A 23,029-nucleotide genomic window follows, 5' to 3' on the forward strand; every position below is an offset into this window, starting at 1 on the left:
TTCTTTCCTGATCCTAGTTATGAATTTGAACTTGGAAGTCGTGACCAGTCCCAGACACTGGAAACTTTTACCAGGGAGGGGGGCGCTTCCAGTTGTTGTTCCAGCCACCATAGCCAATGGTCAGGGTAATGGGAGCTGCAGTCCAATAGCCTCTGAAGGGCTACTGGTTCCCCATCCCTGACAAAACCTTGAGAAGTAAAAATAGAGCACCTTTTACAATATGGTCACGAAAAGTGCTCAGAAAAGGAGTAAGCAATTGATATATTTAACAAAGGTATTGAGGAAAGGAAGGGAAGAGAGATATAGGCGGGTGGGGGTATAACAGACACAGCCAACATGATGTCAACATATAGTTTCATTTCTCTCCATTTAGATATTGCAAAAACATCTGGACTCCAGTCAGAACTCTCATTTTGAATTGGAAAAGCTTTGTACTAGAGACAAGAGGAGAATTACATGCGTGCTGTTTATGATTCCAGATGAAGAAGGTGACGAGAAAGACTGATGAGTAATTTACGGGAGTTTTGTAGAACTCGGCAGAAACAGCAGATGCTGGCTTCCTGGGTGTGAACTCAACTACTGCGCTAACATTACCACACATAGAAATAATGAAAGCATATTTCATCAAAACTGGAACGTTGCCTTTGTGCAAGTATAAATATGTCTCGAAATTTAATGCTCAACAAATGCTTAAATAAAGGCAGCACCACCAGCTGGTTAAAGAATGCAGTCTAGGCCCAGGTCCTACAAAATGACAAAAAGTGCCCCAACACCTCCCCCCACCAACACCCCACACTGCAAGCTTTGCAGTGTCTGGAAAGAATGTGTATTTTTTATTATACACAAGAAGTTAGAAGGACATACGGTACAGTTCACAGCCATTAAAATCAATGGGAGTTTTGCCATTGGCTTCAATTTGATGTGGATTAAGGCCACCATTCTGAAGCTTCTCTGGGCTGCTTGTGGTTCCACTAATATGTGCCATTACCTTTTCTGCATACATGTGCTATGTGACCCATTAAGTTCAAGGTTTCGTTATCCAGATAGCAGTTCATCTTTGGGAACTAGTTGCGGGTGTTACTAATTCATACAATATACCTATGTACATGTAGACAGATTGGGGGGGAAACATCCAGTGTCTGATTCTTTAGCAGGGCAGGGGTTGGGGAGGGAGAAAGGCAAGTAGCAGCTTTGATTTATCTATATCTATCTATATCTATATCTCCATGGCCATAATGAGATAGCGTTCAGTCAACTTCTGCTATTTTTAATACAGAAATTTAATTGTGTGCATACTCTAAAATAGTCCGACATCTTCCAGCCAAGAGGAAGCTTGGTTTATTTAACAGTAGGCTGTCGTTTGAAGAGATAGAGTAAGGAGCTCCATTTAAAAGCTTCATTTCTGTAAATATTTGGAGAAGGGTAAGTACGAGGAAATATTGAATCATAACCATCACATTTTGCAATGGATGCCTGAAAATGAATGGGGAGAAAAATCAGACAAATCAAATGGGGATTTGGAAAGAAGTAAGGCATGTTGAAGTTGATGTATTTCAACAACACTTAAAAACAAAATTGTAATTCTAAGGATTAAGGTTAGAAGTTTGTGTGAACTGCGTAGTGAGGGGTGAGAGAGTGCTTTCATGCTCATGCTCATGCTCATGCCTTGCTTGTGGGCATTTGGTTGGCTACAGTGAATAGAATGCTAGACTACCTGGCCCCGGGGCCTGATCCAACAGCACTCTTAAGTTTTTTACCCACCTTCCACAGAAATCAATGGCATAACACCCAATGTTTTCAATGGCTGGATTGCTATCTCCACGCACATATAAACAGTGCCACACATATACACAGATCTCTCAGATCTGAGTCCAGTACTCTAACCTCTACACCACAGCGGCACGCACATCACTGCATACCGTGGTGAACACTGTGTCAGCCAAGTGGAGACATGCGCTTGTTCATATGCAATAGATATATAGAAGGGATCTGTCAGAAAAAAACAGGTTCCCAGTGCTTAGCCTGTCATGTTTACAGAGACACATCCCACTTTCACCTTCTACAATGTTCACTGTGTCAATCACTGGTGTACACTCAGCAAACCCATATACCATATAAGGTTTGAAATCATAGCCGCATACTGTGAAATGCATGTGTATTCTATAACTGCAGTCGCAATTGGCAGAATTGTTCACAAAGCATGCTGAAAATACAGTAACTGGCTCTTTGAGTTCTCGTCCATGATTTCTACTCCAGCCAGAGGAGCGTGCAAAACAAACTGAAAACTAGGAAGCAATGAAGTTTGGGGTTTTTTTGTTTTTTTGTTTTTTTTGCAAGGCAGCCCTAAAACTTTAAATTGCCATTTGACAGCAGGACATTTTGCTCTGAAAAGCCAAACAGGCATTTTCAATTAAAAGCATGCAGCAAAACTGGTACCAGGGACACTCATATTAGTGATAGTTCTTCTTCTTTTACAAACTGGTCAAGCAACATTCAACAAAGCCATGGTAGAAATTGTGTTTCAAAGCATGGAAAGGCATTGGGATTATTTCCACAGTAATCGGAACAGCTACATGCCACCATTGCCACAGCCTCTGTTTAGTGAACTTTGAGACCAATCCTAAACTTCTGAGCAGGGCCAGCCCAAGGCATTTTGGCACCTGAGGTGAACCACAAAATGGCAAGGAAGAAGTAGTGAGTGAAGATCTACATCAGGAACAAGGGGGGGGGGAATAAAGATACAAATTGGGAACAAGCGTGGGAGGAGATCAGCAGTACCTCCTATTCATCAAGAGGCTGCTGCAGAGGTGACATTGGAAGGGCGGCCAAGTAGGGGGCAGATGCAGTCCACAAGGAGGGTGCTGCAGCTGACACTGTTACTGTGGCAGCAGAGGCAGCAGCAGATGAGGCATTCCTTGGAGGCCAGTGTTGAATGAAGTATTGCCCTTGAGGGTCTTGATGCCCGAGGCAGTCGCCTCACTTGCCTCATGGGTGGGCCAGCTGTACTCTTGAGCTTTGCTGCTTGAGGGAGTTGAGGGCTATGGCTGAGACACTGGTTCACTGACCTCCACCAACCTGTGTTGGCAGGGCAGAATGGTTGTAGACTTTGGCTTTTTGGAAGAACTTGCTGCAGCCATGGAAAGTGGACCAGGTAGAAAGCTACTGCTGGGAGTGTTCCTGCTAATGTCAACAAGAGTAGGGCCCAGAAATAGGGAGTTATGGAGGTGGAGGAAAGCCAAGCATTGATTCGCTGGATGCCAAGCCTCACAATTCTTCTAGAGCAGCCTTTCTCAACCTGTGGGTCCCCACATGTTGTTGAACTACAACTCCCACCACCCCAAGCTAGCAAGGCCAGAGCTCAGGGATGATGGGAGTTGCAGTCCAACAACATCTGGGGACTCACAGGTTGAGAACCGCTGTTCTAGAGCCAATGTAGTGACAATAAAGGGAGGGTGGACCTTTCCAAGCTGGCATGGCCTGGAGTGTGGCAACAGATCTGCTACCCTCTCCGCCCCTCTCCGCCCTGCCCTGCCCGTCTAGGATTGCTCTTCCTGTTTCTCCTGTAGAACTCCTATAAGTTGAACTTTCCTGAAAATGCAAATATGCAGACTAACTGTACCACTCCTAAACTAATAAAGAAAAAAAGAGTGAAAGCAACCAACATCTCTTCCAACTTTGTATCAGTTAATTCAAGTGGACTTTGTGAGAAACCAACATCCTCTCCTGCAATTATTCATAGCATTAGTAATTAAATTTTTGAAGTGTCCACAGTTTCCATGCAAAAAAAATGAAGGCACGAGGGAGGGAAAGGTGAAAGGAAGGATAATCACAAATAGGATTTGTGTTAGATAAAATGCAGTATGTGCTTCATTTTTCATACAGTAGTATCCACATTCCTCCTCAACCCCTCCATGGTCTCCCAATCTCTCCTCCTCACAGCTCTGTCAAATGGATGAGAAGGAAGAAAATGCCATGGATCGCAAGAGCAATGCCACTGTTTTTGTATGTGTGATCAACACCAGGCATTGCTTCTTCAGTCTGCGAACAAATAAGGCAATTCACCCGATTCTACACCTTTCTCTGGTGATGTATCGGCCTGCCCTGTTGGTGGTCTGTGGCCACTGCGGCCTCCTCCATCATGCCCCATTCCGAGCTTTTATATGGCCAGTCACTGCCACCCCCTGTCCAACTGGGTCCAAGCATTTAAGCCAATTAGGGATATGAACACCTGTGGTTCTACACAACCTTGCATCTAGCCTATATTTCTTGTAAGCTAGAACAGGTATTATTTATGTACAAACATCTGTCGGTAGCCACTCTTTTTGCTGTATTGAAGCCAATGGAAGCCAATGAACATTTAGATGAGTCAAGCTACAGACCTATCTTATATCAGCTTGGTATTGTTTACCTGGAATAAGCCAGGCAAGGACTCCTAGCTAAAAGCCACACCCAGTGACTGTAGACAATACAAAGCTCGATGGACCAGTGGTCTGGCTCAGTTAAAGGTGATGCCAGCAATTTAACCGGGGACTTTCTCATTGAGCTATGACCCTTCTCACGAAAATGAGAGCTGATCTAGTTTAGTGGTTAAGAACATGATCTACAGTCTGGAAATTACCCATCCCCCCCCCCCAGCCATGACCTCAATGGCCTACTCCCATATTGCCTCTCGGTTCTCCATCTCCCTGGAATAGGTGGGTAATGTTACTCTGCCCACCTGACATGGCTGCTAAAAGGGCAGTTAACAGGATGTAAATGTGACAGGCTCCCATGTACAGGCTGCCAAAAAGCATCTGGGCCATGTTGGCATTTGATTTTATACGGCAGGCATAATGGTTCAAAAGGTTCCTAGCCCATGAGTATGCAGCTTCTGCGCATTACTCTAAAAAGCCATCTGGCCACGCTGTGCTGGCAGAGTCCAGAGCAGCCAGCCAGAGCCTTGTAAAGATTAGAGCTGTCGTGCAGGATGCCAACAGAAGTAAGTACGGTATTGTATAAATTGGCTCTAGAACTACATACTGCATGTGAATGTAGAGTCTAGCCCTTAGAAGAAGAAGAAAACAACACCATGTCAAGAACTACGATACTGTTCAAAAAGACACAGGCTCACCTTTAACAAGGTTGGTTACAAATAGCACAGTCAAGCTCGTTATCACCCCTTTTATCACACCATTTCCTGAGAATTTGGCACTGAACATGCAGAAGTTTCAGGGAATGTATTGGAACTTGTGCCTTGCCAAAAAGAACCCAAAAGCCCGCCCTGCTTTTGACTCTGAATAGGGATCAATTTCAAATGTTTATCTAAGACGGATGCTGCCTACAGTATTCTAGCTGGCGTGGAAATAAAAAAAAGCAGAGTCTTGCTATGGCACCGGAAAATGCACTGATTAAGAGCTTTTAAAACAGAATTACCCAAAAGCTTGTAGAGTAGCTTACGCTGCACTGTATCTTTTTATCAGATGGCACTGATCACTATCAGACTACGAATAGTCTGTTAAAAAAAAAAGTCTGAAAACTCTTCCTGCCTTAAACACTTAGTAGGAAGGACAGGAGTTAAGTGAAAGTATGTGAGAAGTTTGACTTGCATTTATTTGCATGGTGGATGTTGCAATGAATGATCTCTCTACTTATCACCAAGATCTCACTCTCTGCTTCAAGAGAAGATAAATGATGAGCTTGTCGTCTAAGCAAAAAGCAAGGGAACATAGTTTCAGCCTAGTGGCAACCCCATACTCCATTCTCACCTTTTTGGGTGGGGACTATGAGTCACTAAAGTGGAAACATGCACTGTTATTATGCATGGTGTATATCGTTATGCCTTCATAACTTTCTAGTCTCGTAACCAATGGAAAAATGTACATTATAAAGAATGACAGCAGGTGAGCTGCTCTTGCTTAAAAACAAATGAAAGAATAGAATTCATTCTTCAATACATAATGGCCCCAATCCATAGAAAACTGGTAGTGATTATGTTTAGTGGGCATCTTGACTACTGCGTAAAAAAACAACAGGATGGAAATGCCAAAAACAAGAGAAAAATGTTATTCAAAAGTGATCTGAGGAGGAATCCTGATCATAATTATTTCACATTAAATACCATTGATGTAACTGAGAGCTAATTTGGAATAGGTTAACATGCGAGGGAAGTGAAGTCCACCAGTGTCAGTTGCAAACCCTACTAATATCAGTATTACTTGAGCACAACTATCCCCCCACCTGAGAAAACAATTAATATTTGTGTGTGTGCTCTGCAAAAAATATATTTTTCTGTGTATGCTTTGCAGAGTTCAAAGACTGAGTTTAAAGTCACTGGCATTATTATAGAAAAGAAAATAAGGGACCACAATTGCCATCATCGCTGACATGCTGGCTTCCCCAACCCGATGCTCTGCTAATCTAACAAATTAATCAATCCTACGCATGGTCACTTGGAAGTAAGGCTAACTTACTTAGAATTACAGCCCAAGTCAATATCATTAGTAGTCCTGACAGAACCCTAGAACTCTGCAAATTGAAAATGGGAAATGGTCGACATCTTATGGCACTGCTACAACATTTCAAGACCAGTTAACATGTGAGTGGGCCCAATAATGTGGATTCTCCTTACCACCAAAGTGTTGCCTCAGCTGTCAGTAAGAAGAAGTGCTGCTCAAGGCACAGATGGAAATTGGTCCATAACCAACCACTGTGATCAGAGACAGAATTAAGAGGTATCTCACAATGATGAGCAGATGGCTAAGAGGTAATGCAAGGGCAACGGCAACAAATTTCTATTTAGTGGCCCCTTAAGGCTCCTGGCTTTCCAGGCTGAGCAGAGACATTATAGGCTGTGCTCATAAATGCTAATAAATCATCATTCCACACAGAGAGTCCCAAAAAGTGTTCCCTGCTTCTGAAATGCTGCAGCGTGAAATTTTGCAAGAGAGAAAAAGGTTCTTCTCCATCTCATTCTCTACAACATTCCCGCCTGATAGTCTGAGAGGGAAATCTGGTCATATGCACATAACAAGTGATCAAAAAAGACAAATGCAGATTTATCCAGGGACTCACAGGGAGAAAAATGTCTCTCAGGCAGTCCAGCTATGCTGGGAAGTTTCCACTGAAACATATAAAATATAGAAGTGATGTTGGCTATGCTTTGTCTCTCATCTATCAGCAACAAAAATCAGCCAGAAGCTTCCTCGTGCTGCATATGATGAATTTGGTGGTATTTTGCTTTGAAACCTCTCAAGTTTAACCTCCAGTCAGAAAGGACACCATGAGAAGATAAGGAAGAAGAAGCTAGAAACAGAACATTTTGCCAATTTTTAAGCCAGTCAGTTGAGAAAACAGAGGGAAACAGTGCAAATTTTTGCATCCACTTAATCCTCCTGTCTTCTGTATGTCAAGTGCTGACCTGTCCCATTCCAGTGGTCTCTACAGGCATGATAAATGGATTTTTGGAAGCTCACTATTTCCTAAAGGGAGAAAAACACCTTCTTCAAGTGCCGGTCCTTATCAGTCAAAAGAGCACCATCAATGTACAAACACAGGATCAAAACAGGAAACTACTTTATATCAAGGCAGATCATTGGTCAATCTGGCTTAGTAATGACTCTTCAGGGTTTCAGACAGGGCTCTATCCCAGGCCTACCAGGAGACACTGGGGGCTGAACCTAGAACCTTCTGCAAGGTTTGCAAAAGTACAAAAATGGGGGGGGGACTCTTGGAGGGAAAGAACCCCCACAAATCAGCCCATTGAGGACTGAGCATGGAATACTGACTGACTGCTGGAGAAGCAGAGGAGAAAAATGTGGAGAGGGAACAATGGAGTATCATGGAAGAAGGCAGTTCCAGCCAGTGAGCATGACTCCACACGGCAACATTTTGTTGCTGATCCGTACCAGTATTGGAGACCTAGCATCTTGTTTTTCTTTCTTCTTCAACCCACAACAATCTGAACATTTCAACAACTGAGAAACTATTATTAATGGTGTGTCACAGCTGAATCCACCCTGTTAGGACTTTTGGAGTGTCAGTTTTACTGTTTGGAGGATGTAAGTGCATTCATAATAATAATAATAATATTTTTTGTTATTTATATCCTACCCATCTGGCTGGGTTTCCCCAGCCACTCTGGGCAGCTTCCAGCATATACAAAAACATAATAAAACATCAAACATTTAAAATTTCCCAAAATGCCTTCAGGTGTCTTCTAAAAGTTATATAGTTGTTAACCTCCTTGACATCTGATGGGAGGGCATTCCACAGGGCGGGTGCCACTATTAAGAAGGCCCTCTGCCTGGTTCCCTATAACTTCGCTTCTCGCTGTGAGGGAACGCCCAAAAGGCCCTCAGAGCTGGACCTCAGTGTCTGGGCTGGATGATGGGGGTGAAGGAGGTCCTTCAGATATACAGGACCAAGGTCACTTAGGGCTTTAAAGGTCAGCACCGTTCTACACCACTTGCAAAACAAAGGCTGTCTAGCACATCATTCACACACAAATCAAATTTCCCACGTGCTTTGTTGTGATGCTGCTTCTTGTAATGTAATGCAACTTAATTTGAACAGCTCCATGTGGAGAGCCACACATGTGAAACACTTCTCGGGGTGGTAGTGGATCTGCTAACCAAGGCATCACAAGACTCCCATGTTAAGGTTTTAGAAGTGTTATGATTAAAATAAAACACAAGAATACACACACAGCATTCTCAAAGTCCATGGGCTTTTTAACAGAAAGTCCTCCAGAACAACAGCTGAGCTGGCAACCATCTAGGAACAGAGGAATCACCATTCACTTGGGTGATAAAGTAATACCATGTTGTACAGAAGTCATCAACTGTGTCCTTCTGTTCACGAATAGTTCTTTGACCCAGTGGAAGCTCCCGTGAACAGAAAGCAGGGGAGACAAATTTCACTGATACTCCTCTTCTTTCCATCAAGACCCTCCAGAATATGAGGGGCAGTAGAAGAGGGCTTTTACCTGCAGGGGTTGCAAGAGAAAGGGACATTTGCAGATGTCACTTCTCTCCTCCCATTCACCTAAGCCCTTCCTAGATGAAAGAGCCTGTTATTAACAGAAGGGACACCATTACAGTGGTACCTCGGGTTACGAACACTTCAGGTTACAGACTCCGCTAACCTGGAAGTAGTACCTTGGATTAAGAACTTTACCTCAGGATGAGAACAGAAATCGCACGGCGGTGGTGCAGCAGCAGTGGGAGGCCCCATTAGCTAAAGGTTAAGATTGGTTTCAGGTTAGGAACGGATCTCCGGAATGAATTAAGTTTGTAACCAGAGGTACCACTGTACATACAACAAGGGATGTTGGAGAATTCAATGAGAAATGGAAATTGCCACAATTTGCATGTTTGCATGAGGCCAGGAATGGAAATCACACAAGTAAAAATGAGCACTATTTTACCGTGGTTGTTGTTGTTTTTTAGTCAAAGACTTTATGTAAATAATTAAGTTATTTTCTGCATTGTTTTTGGCATCTCCCTTCTGTTGAAATCTATTACGTTCATTTCGGCTGTAGCAAATGGCAAGACAAAAGTAGGTTTTCGTGGAAGACAAACTGCAGCGGAACAGAAACAGCTCTGGTTGTAATGAGAACAGGATGTGATGGAAATCATTGCCTCCTTATATCCCTAAAGTTTGGCTACATTTCTTTGCAACTTTGATTCATGAGTCAGGTTTTTTTCTATTAAGATCACATCCTATATATTTCTTTGAAGAACCCAACATCAGTTGCATTTCAGGTGGCCAGTATGCCATACATCTCTGTTTAACCCTACCATCAGCGGTCTAACTTTCTAATGTAGTATACGCATGAGAAGTTCCGCAAGGATGAGGTTCCAGGAACAGCCCTTAATATCTCTAAATACTATGTTGGGGGGGGGGAGCGGGAGTACAGAGAATCCATAGCCTCCTACCTATTCCCATGGCACACTCTGCCCAAACTGCCCCACCCTAATTATGCCATCCAGATTTCACTGATACATATAATTAACTATGTGTAATAACATACACTTTCAATTTATTTCAGTCATTCCAGCCCTCCCCCACCAGCCCAACCCTAACTAGTAATACCATCCGTTCCTGTATCATTATAAAATGGTTTGAAAACATGCCCAAACCATCTACCCCATCCTAACTTTGGCTGTCATAGAGACAAATTCTCCACCTTTCTGGAGATGCTAACACTTTTTTTACTAGGCCTGCTCCTATGTGTTTCATCACAGCACTTCACGCAGAAATTAAGCCGGTGAAACCTTTCCCATCAGTTAGTTCATCTGTATTCCAGGAAAAGTTTCACCTGCTAAATTTCTGCAAGACTTACTTTTAAACACACAGGTGTAGGGCCACCAAAAATGCTTGCAAGCCTAAACCTATCCTAACTACGCACAGTCACCCTACTAATTCCACTTTCCCTTCAGAGCAGCCATTCTGGGCCCCTAGCAACTAAAGTTGCCCTGAGGAGAGGAAAATAACACCGGCATGTTATAATGCAGCCATATTTTAGAAAAAGTGAGTCACTTTTGTAAAGAGAATGCAGTAGAACAGTAGCTGTGGATGATGCTTCAAGAACAGAGCTAGGTGGGAAATACATTAAGGTTAAGATACACACCACAGTTGACCTTTTTTATTTTAAAAAAATCAATTTTATGAGAGTTTTCAGCATAAAATACAATAAAAACCAAACTAATCTGAAGAAGATAAATATAACGGAAGCAAGAAAAAGCAAGAGAAGGAAAAGAAAAAGAAGAGGAGGTAAAAAAACAAAAACAAAAAATAAGAACAAGGTCCTCTGTTATAATTATATATTAACGCTTGTTCCACACACAGAAGAGTCAACCTTCCCAGCTCTCACCTGGGAGCGTCCCCCTCTTCTTCCAGCCTCCCAGCCTGGGAGATCCTCTCTACCCTGCCTCTCACTCAGGGCCCCTGATCTTCCATCCATCAGCTTCCAGTGTGTATCTTCATTAATCCAATACAGAAAACTTCAAAAAACATAGCATAAATCTATATATAATTAACAGAGAGCAAGCAAAAATGAAAGACCAAAAAGAGGGTCTTCTGAATCTCTGTCTGCCTATTGTATTTATAACAATTATTTAAAGTACTCAAGGTGACTCCCAGGTGACTTTTAGCTGTATTAATGTCCAGTTTTTTCCTCAATCTACTAGGTTTTATATTTTCAATCTTCACTTCCCAGTTGTATTTTCAAGGCTGCAGTAGCAGTTGCACACTTCAAATGTGTGTTTGGGGAATACTTTTCTGCCATGTCTAGACGGCAGGGCTGCTCCAACGGAAGCTGTCAGGCCTTTCAGCGCTTTACTCTGCTCAATTCATATTACACGGTAAACAAAAGGATAGAACAAATGACAGGTGATGAGTAAAAATATTTCGAGCAGCATGGGGGGGGTGATAAAAAATAAAAAGCCCTCTCCACTCACTGCCTCTGAATCAGCAAATTCTGCCTAAACTTGAGAGTCTGAGTGACGATGCCTCCAGAGCACACATAACATTTGTGGCAGCAATTAATTTAGCCATTTCCAAAGACAGATTTGGGATTCAGCTACATTAGTAAAAAAACAACAACCAAGCATTTTTAATGTGTTATAAATATGCAACACCAGAAGGCGCTGTAGAGCACAAAACTTTTCTTTGTGATTTTACATAGGGTTTTCTTTTCTTTTGTTATAATGATTTTTAGCAGGGGTTTTTCCTGTGTGTAGATCCACCCTAGAGAAAATGATGTCAGTATGCTGATGTGGTTTATGCTAAGCTCCACCTTTATCTGCCGTCTTTTCTGATTGGCTCTGTGCCTGTACCATAATTTCATGACTGGTTGGCTTCAGTAATGTTCAGCCTTCTCAAGTATGTCCTGGTGTAGAAAGTTTGAGGACCCCTATCCTAAATCATTTTTTTACTTTCTTGGGCTCCATGATCACTGCAGATGGTGACAGCAGTTACGAAATTAAAAGACGCCTGCTCCTTGGGAGAAAGGCGATGGCAAACCTAGACAACATCTTAAAAAGCAGAGACATCACCTTGCCAACAAAGGTCCGTATAGTAAAAGCCATGGTTTTCCCAGTAGTGATGTATGGAAGTGAGAGCTGGACCATAAAGAAGGCTGATCGCCGAAGAATTGATGCTTTTGAATTATGGTGCTGGAGGAGACTCTTGAGAGTCCCATGGACTGCAAGAAGATCAAACCTCTCCATTCTGAAGGAAATCAGCCCTGAGTGCTCACTGGAAGGACAGATCGTGAAGCTGAGGCTCCAATACTTTGGCCACCTCATGAGAAGAGAGGACTCCCTGGAAAAGACCCTGATGTTGGGAAAGATGGAGGGCACAAGGAGAAGGGGACGACAGAGAATGAGATGGTTGGATGGTGTTCTTGAAGCTACTAGCATGAGTTTGATCAAACTGCGGGAGGCAGTGGAGGACAGAAGTGCCTGGCGTGCTCTGGTCCATGGGGTCACGAAGAGTCGGACACGACTAAACGACTAAACAACAACAATCCTAAATCATTATTCCAAAAACAGAAGATAGGCCCCCCCTTTTTTTTGTTACAGCGTACACACCCCTACAAGTCACCTGGTTCATTGTAACATGTACCAGCAATGAAATGATCAAAAGCAGCAGCACACCCTGTTTCAGGGCATCCTATTTTCACTCTGAGATGTATTGTTCTTTTTGTGATCCAACTGACTATCTAAAATATATAGCATTTTACTTATAAGGCATTCGGAGAGACCAACACAACACACCAATCTTTCAAATCTCAGCAGCCTTTGTGATAGTAATCCTGAACATTTCTATTTTCTGAAGAATGCATTTTTGGGGAGCGTAGATGGCTACCTTGGCAGCTCTGGTTATACAGTAATCCTGTGGAGCTGGCTGTATGTGAGCTAAGAAACTTTCCCCGCCCTAGATAATTCACTAATGATGCACAGCCCTGCTCCCATTTTATTAGATTTATGGCAGCAATAATATGCATAAAACATCTGCCAGGCTATTCTCCTTTTCAATTTTGATTATCTGTCTGCTACTTTGTGGTTAGCTTTAACTATGCAGAGGCAAGATGTGTGAAAGCTATTCAGCTTAGATTTATTCTTTAAAAGTACCGTCTGTCTAAAAGCAGAGCTATAAAATTTAGGCTCCCTGTCTGGACTGTAGTACAGCTCTGCGGCTGCATGCTATTAACTGCAACCTGGCTAACAGGTGCTTGCCAATTTCTGTATATTCTCAGTGTGAGACGGGATTACAATTCCCTCTGGTTGAAAGGGTAACACTTTCTTTCAAGGGCCAGTTACCCCCCCCCCAAAAAAAAGCATAAAAATGAGGCCTGCCATATAGGGATAAACTTAATCACAGCGTACCAGTAAGTCTCTATATTAAAAACTTTTGTCTTATCTATCCTCTTGTCAAACTGCACTTCACTCAATACTTCCCGGGTCACTTGGGTTTCTATGTCTAAAAACAGGTTTCACCTCACTTCAGCGAAAAACAGTGATTAGCAGCAGGTGAGCAGGACAGTCTCTTTGAACATCACAGGATGGTCCAATGGGTCACTTTCAATTATCCCCCAAGTTATTTGTCGGGCTATGAGGGGTTTACAGCAGAGGTCCTGTCTTGTACTTTCAGCCAAACCACTAACTCCAGCTTTTCTGTTGATGTTGAAGGCATTGTTCAAAATTAGCCAGGCACATTTTGCACCTGACTATTTGCCACTTAGGGATGTGGGTGGTGCTGTGGTTTAAACCACAGAGCCTAGGGCTTGCCAATCAGAAGGTTGGCGGTTCGAATCCCCGCGGCAGGGTGAGCTCCCCTTGCTCAGTCCCTGTTCCTGCCAACCTAGCAGTTTGAAAGAATGTCAAAGTGCAAGTATATAAATAGGTGCTGTTCTGGCAGGAAAGTAAACAGCATTTCCGTGTGCTGCTCTGGTTCGCCAGAAGCAGCTTAGTCATGCTGGTCACATGACCCAGAAGCTGTATGCCAGCTCCCTCGGCCAATAAAGCGAGATGAGCGCCGCAACCCCAGAGTCAGCCACAACTGGACCTAATGGTCAGGGGTCCCTTTACCTTTACCTTCATTTGCCACTTGTGACCAAGTGTCGATGCCTGTGTGCCAGGATGGTCCATGCCTGGGGATCATTGGATCTTGCCTGTTTTAACACACTAGCAACATATCCTGTAGAATACTATCAGGTATATTTTATCTGCACAGTCAAAATGAATTTCAAGAACCAAAACGCTTTTTCTGTGCAGCCTGAACAGGAGCAGTGGACAACATTATAGTTAACTGTTGTCACTTGTCTTCACTTACCTCACCCCCCTGCCCTGCTCACAGTTGTGAATAATATGTATACTGTATATATTCTCCAATGCTGTCCCTGGATAAAGTGACTTTTATTCTTTCAGTTCTCAAAATTCTTAAGCTAGCTCCAGGATGTCATCTGAACTAGCCAGATGTTTAACTGAGAATCAATCACAGTCAGTCCATCATTTGAAAAATAATACTTTAGAGCGGTCTTGCCCCAAAATGGCAACTAGGCATTTCATTTTGGCAATTGTAACCTTGGTTTAAGGAGCCATTTGGTGCCTTGCTTATATATCTGAGTTTCTAGTGCTGGTTGAAGGAGCATTTAAAACACTATTTCCACACACACCCTTCATCTGCTATTGTTTTAAACTCTTTCACTATGTGCAGCAAGACTCCAGTTAAATTAACATTTGCAATCCATTGTTTTTTTAAAAAAGTTTTTTAACTCAATGGCTCACAAAAATGATTAAAAACATAATGAAAAGTTACTAGAATTTAAAACCTCAAAAAAACTGTCATTTTAACAAGCAACAGCTTTAATCATCTAACAAATAGCAAATGTCTGACACGCACTGGACGCAATAGTTGTTGTTTCTGAGTAAAGAGGCATGGAATCACGTTCTCCCAAAGAAGCATCTTCAGCAGAGAATCCAAATTCCAAAAGAGCTAATGACACAACCAACTAGGATGGACTGTCACACTTCTTTAGAACTTGCTGGGTTTCTTCTAAAGAGACGAGCTGTTCTCTTATTTGTGTGGCAGAGGAGTGACGCCATCACAGGGGAGTTCTATCAAATCCCTTTGCACACTGGGAAACGCATGAGGGGTCTAGGAGTTCAAACTGAATAGCCACAACAACTCATGTTCCAGTCATTCTCCCACTACTGCATGTTCACCGGCAATGTGAAAGGGTCCTACACATAGACAAATGCACTTGTGCACAACTGCATGCAAGGGGAGGATTCTGAGTGTACACACATTGCTTCACCTTCAAAAACTGAATGCATATCCATTAGGGACAAGTCTGGTATAAACAGCAACCAGAGAACAGTGAACACAGTGGAACAATGTGTGAAGGGGTTTGAGTTAACCACATAGTAAACTCACTGTAAGAAGCCCTCCTGAAGCCAAAGATTTTATTCCTCTCCTCCTCTTCCCCCTCCTACAATTAATAGGTTTTGAACTCAAAAACTGGGTGAAACACTGGCATTGTCAGTTTTATGGAATGTTCTGTTACACCGTATATGCTTTTATCAGTGTTTTTAAATGCTTTAAAACTTCTTCAGTATATAGACTTCCAAAACATGTTATCTTTCCTTTACTCATTGGAAAAACAAACCACACTCCGGAGTTAAAAATTAAGATATCTTATCTTTATTATTAAGTATCTTGTGGTGATGTCCATGCATCCCAAAGCACTACAGGCACAACCAGGAAATTGAATGGACATAACTGAAAGCAGTTTGAAAGCACGAAGTACAAGTAGATAAATAGGTACCACTCCGGCGGGAAGGTAAACGGTGTTTCTGTGCGCTGCTCTGGTTTGCCAGAAGCGGCTTAGTCATGCTGGCCACATGACCCGGAAGCTGTACGCTGGCTCCCTTGGCCAATAAAGCGAGATGAGCTCTGCAACCCCAGAGTCGGTCACAACTGGACCTAATGGTCAGGGGTCCCTTTACCTTTAACTGAAAGTGACCGCACCAGGACATGTCTAAACAGCTGTTTTCCCCACTATCAGCAAATTAGTATAAAAGGCAACAACAAAGCGGCAAAAGGACAACTGAGCAAACAACTTGGGAAGACTTCCACTAACCATGGTTTCCCATTTTGTCCCAACTGGGAAACTGTGGTTAATGTCTTTGGAACGAACCTGGATATGAACAAAGCCATGGGGCTTTTCTATGTTTTTTTGGACAGGCTGACCAACAAGTCATATGGACAAAGGACAGAGAAACGCTGACAGATAAAAGGTGAAGTGGCAGGCAAGTCCAAAACTTTACAATTTAATGCTGTATTGTGTTTTTAATATTCGATTGGGAGCTGCCCAGATGGGCAGGGTATAAATAATAAATTATTATTTATGATGATGGTGATAATGATTCTATATCCACTTGCTGCCGAATTGAGGGGTTTGTCAGCTCTAACCCTGAATTACCCTTTACTTCCTCTTCTGTTTCCTGTGTACAAGGCCTCTAGTGCTGAAATACCCCATAGCACTTGAGAGTGAAAATATGCTGTATGTGCTCAGTATCAGAGAAATCAAATCAGTTGCCTAGGGCCACACAGGATGTTAGTGGGAGGGAAGGATTTGAAATCCAGATTCTTCAATTCCCAGAACAGAAGACTCTTTTTCTCCCTTTGCAAAATACTGAATATAGAAGAGTCATTATGATTAGCAACACAGTTTTATGAGACGGGGCATGAAACCCTTTGCCAAGCATTACCTCACGGTGGCCAATTAACCAGCACCTTTGATTAGCCAGTGTTCTCAGAACATTTTTAGCTCTTTCTAGGTGTGTCAAGCTCATCTCACTCTCCAAACATTTAGAAATCCTCGGGATAACTCAGGGCTGCCATGGTAGCTAAACAAGTATACAGCAAATGTGTAGGAGTGTGGGAAGTGAGATTAAGCACTCAGGTGACTTTATGCATATTCATTCTGAAGGCGGCAAAAATAATAAGTCACAAAACAATTGAGTGTGTGAGGCTGAGGTCCCTCCCTGAAAACAGGTGACATCTCCCTTATCACTAATTATCTCACTTGGTTGAATAACGCTGGGGGGAAAGAGAGAAGGCTAAAGAAGGAATTGAATGAGGAAAATGAGGAATGAAGCCCCACACAACTAGATTTAACGTTCATCCAGCCAATGCTATATCTGTGTTGTAACAGACCACCCAGCTGTGCCAACTGCAATGACAACATACACATGCGAGTGCTGGTTCGCACTGGCAATTGTAGTGAGATGAGAAAGGAGTAGAGAGCCTAATAACATACAGCTCAGAATATGTTGAACCAACACAGAAACTAAATGTGGTAAATGAAATTGTGCATCAGATAGAGAGTGCTGGAGGGCATGGCTCCTGTACATTTAACAGTTGTGCTCATGAGGAAATTAACAGCAGGCAGATACACTTCCAGTTTTCCTTACACACTCTCTTCAAAAGAATACAAAGAAACCACCACTGACCCAGTGTGAGGGCTCATGCCTCAAGTGGCGTTGACCCAGCCTGACTTCCATGGAGGGACATCACAGTCCCTTCTCCTCAAAGCCCAGGCAAAGATGGGCTCACGCCACTGCTAACACTGTGCCCAGAGCCTCTTTCCCCTGTCTACCTCCTCAGCGAGCCCTATGGCTGATACAGCAAGGTCCTTCCAAGAACAGAGTCATTGGAGGACATCCGTGGGAACCAGCAATTCTCAGCAAAAGAAGAAGAGGGGAGGAAATGCCAACTGAATAACCCTGGCACCATGTTGTCTCTGATCCTGATAGCAGACTTGAATGGGGCTGTTGTTATGATAATATTTTATACACTGCTTTGAGTTCGTCTTGGGGCTTTAAAGCGGGATATACCGTAAATTAAATTAAGAAGTAATCAAACACTGGTGTGCAAGGCTCTAGCTGTCTGCTCAGGTTCCAGCCATGTTTTGCCGTCTGTCCTCCTGATTTCCAGCTCTTTAACTTTCTATAGACTGACTACTTCCCTCAGGAGATGTTAGGCTGGCATGAGTCAGGATGCCTGAATATTGACATCCCTTCAGATAGATAGATAGATAGATAGATAGATAGATAGATAGATAATCAATGGAGACTTTGGAGAGGGGAAAAGGATGCTTGGAATAATAAAAAAAAATACTTAGGGAACCCCCTGCTCCACCCAGAATCTTGGTTTTTTTCCCCATGGAGAAGGAGAACAAAGAAAAACAAGCTCCGCTTATTCCAGGGACTGAAATCTAGATTCATATTCATTACACCCATGGATTTGAGGTTTGCTTTCCTCTTTTCCTTCCAGCTTTTTTTTTTTTTTACTACATCCCTTTTCCTTTTCTTCAACCCTGCCTATGCAGAGACACGCAGCAGACTTCGTTTTATTTCCACACACTGTAGAAAGAGATTGCAGGGGAGTGCCAGGACACATTTAGCCCAATTAAATGTTGGCACTGTGTTCCACCGCCCCCCCCCAATCATCCGGGTGGAAATTTTAAAGGTCAAACTGGCCACTGTGAATTGATGCCTCCCATCTACATTTCCTTGCACTGGGCTGCTAGCAGGGTACATACAAACAAATGTATCACTAGAAATTTTAATCTTAAACATCACTTGTTGTTTTTGCTTTAAATACACAAATAATGAGATAGGCGTGATGAAATTTCCACAGTGAAATGTGCTAAAGAAGCTAAACTGTGGTAGTAAAATCTTTAGCTATCTCTCTGGAATTCAAGACTTAAAATTATTCCCAGCTGAAAACCACCCTGAACTTGCATTATTATTTTATTTTTTCAAAGAATGAGCAGAGAGCAAATTTCAAGAAAGATTCTTCCACCCCCTAAAAGCTTTTAAATAAATGCAGGCCACATGAGAGGAATTTTAGGCCCCATCAAAGCAAGTATTTGATGAGCTTCCATAAACACCCAAGCATTAGCCAACCCTATTTTTTACACAGGTATACACTGACTGTCTTGTCTGTTCAGCTTTCCGTGCAGGAGGTCTCAGTTTCAATCCTAGAATAACCAAGTAGGTTTCAGAAAAGACTCCTGTCTGAAACGCTGCAGACCCTCTCCTAGTAAGCATCAACAATACTAAGACATCCCAAATGGGAGGCTCTCGTGGTATACAAACGGTATCTTGCCATAGACTTCAGTAAGATTTCTTATGTAAGCAAGGAAATCATGATGTTGCCCCTTTATTACTGATAGAACCATAATTCAGCTACAGAAGATTTGATGGTACACTGTTCAACCTGTAGCTTTCAGGGGACGAATGGGTGTGGGAGAAGGAAAAAAGTAGACAAAGAGCCTTGCTTTCCAATTTTGAATTATTCAGACTTGAGAAAAGCTTATTTCCATCTGAAACAAAATGTAGCACACTCGGAAAACATTCATGAAAGAAAAGCCAACAGACTTCGTAAATACAGCAAAAGAAAACTCCTTCCTGCTTTTCTCTCAAGAAGTCTTGTTACAATCTTGTGCATGCATCAATTTCAATATGAACAATGTAACAATATCAAGAAGCCAGAAACATCCTGCATTACACAGAGACTTTGAGCAATTATCTTTGGACATAGGAGTGTGGAGCCAATACTGTGGAATATATTGTTGCATATTCTGAAAATGTGCAGTATTAAGGAGACTTGCTCTGGGTATTCGTAGCGCAGTTGTTATCACTCACCTATCATTGTATCTTCTTATGCACATCTCCTGAGTACATATTCAACAGTGATATATGGCTGTTGCTGAAAATGTTTATTCATGCTGCTGTAATGCACAAGGATGACCACGGCAACCAGCTTGTCCCTGCACCAGTTGGCCACCTTATTTCAGGCTACCAGAGCTCATGCACAAACATAGTCTGATCGTAGGAGTTAGGCTCATCTAAGGACCCTGAAAGCAATGGTTTTAAACACACCTAACACTGCATAGAATTGCAGCCTGAGTGGTATGTCAAGTGCTACATAACTGTCAGCAAACAGAAGCATTCTGATAGTAACCACATTATTGTGGTTCTGTATGAAGCACACTGTAGGGCACACGTTCAGTCTTTGGAGGCCTGTTGTTGTTGAACCAATGAAGGCTCATGCCCAGGGCAAAGGAGTATATAACATGTAATGTTTGTTTGATATACCGCCCTTCATCATAAGATCACAGGATAAAACACAGGATAAAAACAAGTAATTGGAACAAAACAGCAAAACAATAACCTCCCCTCTTCCTACAGACACATTTAAAAGGCTGTAGAATATTAATCAGCCCAAGACCTGGTTGAAGAAGAACATTCTCACCTAATGCCTAAAAATATATAATGAAGGCAGCAGGTGAATCTCCCTGGGGAGAGCATTCCGCAACCGGGGAGCCACTACAGAGAAGACTCATTATCGTGTTGTTGCCCTCCGAACCTCATGTGGAGGGGGCACACAAAGAAAGGCCTTGGAGGATGAACACAGAATCCAGGACGGTTTATAAGGGGACAGTTTATATGGTTCAACGAAGGCCAAGACGTAACTTTTGGAAGTAGCATACCAACCAAGGTCATCAAAGCTTGTTAGAATTTGCAAGAGATACACACAGGGGTCCTTGCCCAAACAAACAAGCCATCTTAGCGAGCATGAGAAAGGCTATTACCTGCACCACTGGGTGTCCCCCCGCAGATGCCTTGACAGCCCCTCGACTCCCTTCGGTCTCGTAATGGGCTCGGTGGTGGGACTTCGGCTGCACTTCAATCCGAAGTTCATAAGGTCCTGAGTGAGACGGCAGCTGCCAATCCAGAGCAGGCAAGGATGGGCTGTAATGGAAAGCAACCGCGATTAAATATTAACATCCAGTCCACTATCATAAACCGCAAGAATCTGGCACTATTACTTTAGATGCCACGTTTAGCAGTTCATCCTTCACCATCTTACACTTAAAATTTCATCAATGGAGATAATGGTATGACATAAGTAATTTAATAGGTAATGGCTATTTTATGAAGATTTATGTATGGCACAGATTTGATAGGCCAGATGCAATCAGATGCTTAAACAAAAACGGAAAACATTTTAAGCTTGGGTTTAAAAAAACACACCACTTAATGCATCAGCCCATTAATCAAAATGGACAAATGCAGATAAGTAAGATGTGTGCATGGAGGGTGGGGGGTGGAATCTATTCTGAGTTAGACTCTGGGTGAGGTTGGGTATCAGAACTTCAGTTTCTCCAATTTACATTCAACCTACTTTTTTTATCATGTTTCAGCAGCAACCAAAATTATTTAGTTGGCTTCAGCCACAGATTGGCTCAGCCATGTTCCCTCTGCACTAAGGGTGTATCTTTGCTTTTTCTTCAGCACAGGCAAACTGACTTCAGCCAGCAATGAGTCCATGCCTTCCTGTACTGCCATTGTGGAGAGTTCACCTCTATGACAGGCAGGGCAGATGCCAGAACAGGATCTCTCAGGTGATGTTGCACCTGTCTTTCAGAGATTCCTCCTCCCCTCTCTCAACAACATCTAGAGGGCCACATGTCTCCGCATCTACCCAAGGTGAAAAATGAGCCCTGAGTTGTCACATAAGCGCAACCATTTACAGTTTATGCAGGTAATATAGGTCAGTGGTAGCCAATCTTTTTGACAAGGATGCTACAAGTCAAGTCAAAAATATCAGAGTGACCCTCTTTTCTATATGTATGTTGCCTCACATGGCTGTTGAGTTGGGGACTAGGCAACGTCACCTTGCAGGAGGGGCAGGTACAAATACCTCCCTGACAATTTATCGGTTGGAATTATTTATATCCTGCCTTGCAGCTTGAGTTTCCAAAACAGAAACAGAAAAGATCCAGCAATAGCCTAAATGTGCGTTCAAAAGTAGCAGTGAAAGTTAAAAGGTCCCAATTGCCATTAAAAGCATGCATGAGTCTAAAAGCCACCAGGTAGGACACTGAGAAAATGAACTGGGGAAGAAGCAGTCCACAATCAAGGTGACACAACTGATAGCTCAGCCAGTAGAGAAGGAGACTATTGATCTCAAGGTTGTGGGTTTGAGCCCCACACTGGGCAAAGAAAGATTCCCGCATTGGACTAGATGACCCTCGTGGTCCCAACTCTGTGATTTCATGAAAAGGCCCTGTGTCTCATGCCTACCCCCTCCTCTCAGAAGGTGAGGATACTTTGAGCAGGGCCTCTGAGGAAGATCTGCACAAGGCAGTTTCATGTGAGACTCAACAGTCCTTCCAGTCCTTCCAGTCCCAAGCCACTTACGAGGTCTTAAGATCAAAGCCAACTACATTATAGCCAGGCCCATGGCTCCTCCTGCTTCCATCCAGTTCTGCCATAAAGTCCTGCTCTCTGTGCCACAGACCACTGAAAGTCAAATCTGAGTGAATGACTTATCCCCCCTTATAGACTCAATGGTTGGTGTGAATAGGATCCAGGGTAAAATCTACTACCAAAATATTATCTACAACTATAAGAAGCAGACACCTCTCCTTCAATTTAAGTCAAAGCTGATATGATTACAGTGTTGCCATGCCACACGGTCTTGAGAAGCCTGAGGTGACTGGCGTAAAGTTTTCACTCAAGCACAATTGGCAAGTTCATGAGGCTCATCCTGTTCTGTGTACATCTATGTATGCTAGCATTTAAATGTTCCTGGATAATTATCTGGAGCTCCCGCTTGACTGCAAGAATAATTTATATAATATAGAGCAGCTGCATAACTCATGTTGCAGATCACTTCATGTTATGAAACAGATGCTTCCATCTTTAAGCCAGTTCATATATGATGGATTTCGCTCTCTCTTTCCCCTAAATATCTATCTGATTGTGACATTTCCAGGGTGTTCTGTTCTTAAAAGCTCTAATCCATCAATCATCACAAAGTTTGGATCCTCTAACTTTTAAAGGGAGATGGAGAGAAAAAGCAAGGTGAAGCTGGCTGAATTAAAAAACACACAAACCAAACTTTATTTTCTCTCCTTAAGATCTTAGAGGAGCACCTGAAACACTGACTGAATGTTGTTGCTGTT

General features: G+C 42.7%; 1 protein-coding gene across 3 annotated transcripts in view; it reads right to left on the reverse strand.

Moving 5' to 3' along the window:
* The window catches only part of NFATC1 (nuclear factor of activated T cells 1), a 131,046-nt gene that overhangs the window by 78,268 nt on the left and 29,749 nt on the right, over positions 1 to 23,029 (reverse strand). For all 3 annotated transcript variants that reach the window (XM_082234972.1, XM_082234974.1, XM_082234973.1), the window contains exon 3: positions 20,651 to 20,810. In XM_082234972.1, the coding sequence (XP_082091098.1) occupies positions 20,651 to 20,810 (160 nt within the window). The remainder of the gene's footprint in view (positions 1 to 20,650; positions 20,811 to 23,029) is intronic.

This window comes from Podarcis vaucheri (genome assembly GCF_965113315.1).
Source record: "Podarcis vaucheri genome assembly, chromosome: 8".
NCBI lineage: Eukaryota > Metazoa > Chordata > Lepidosauria > Squamata > Lacertidae > Podarcis > Podarcis vaucheri.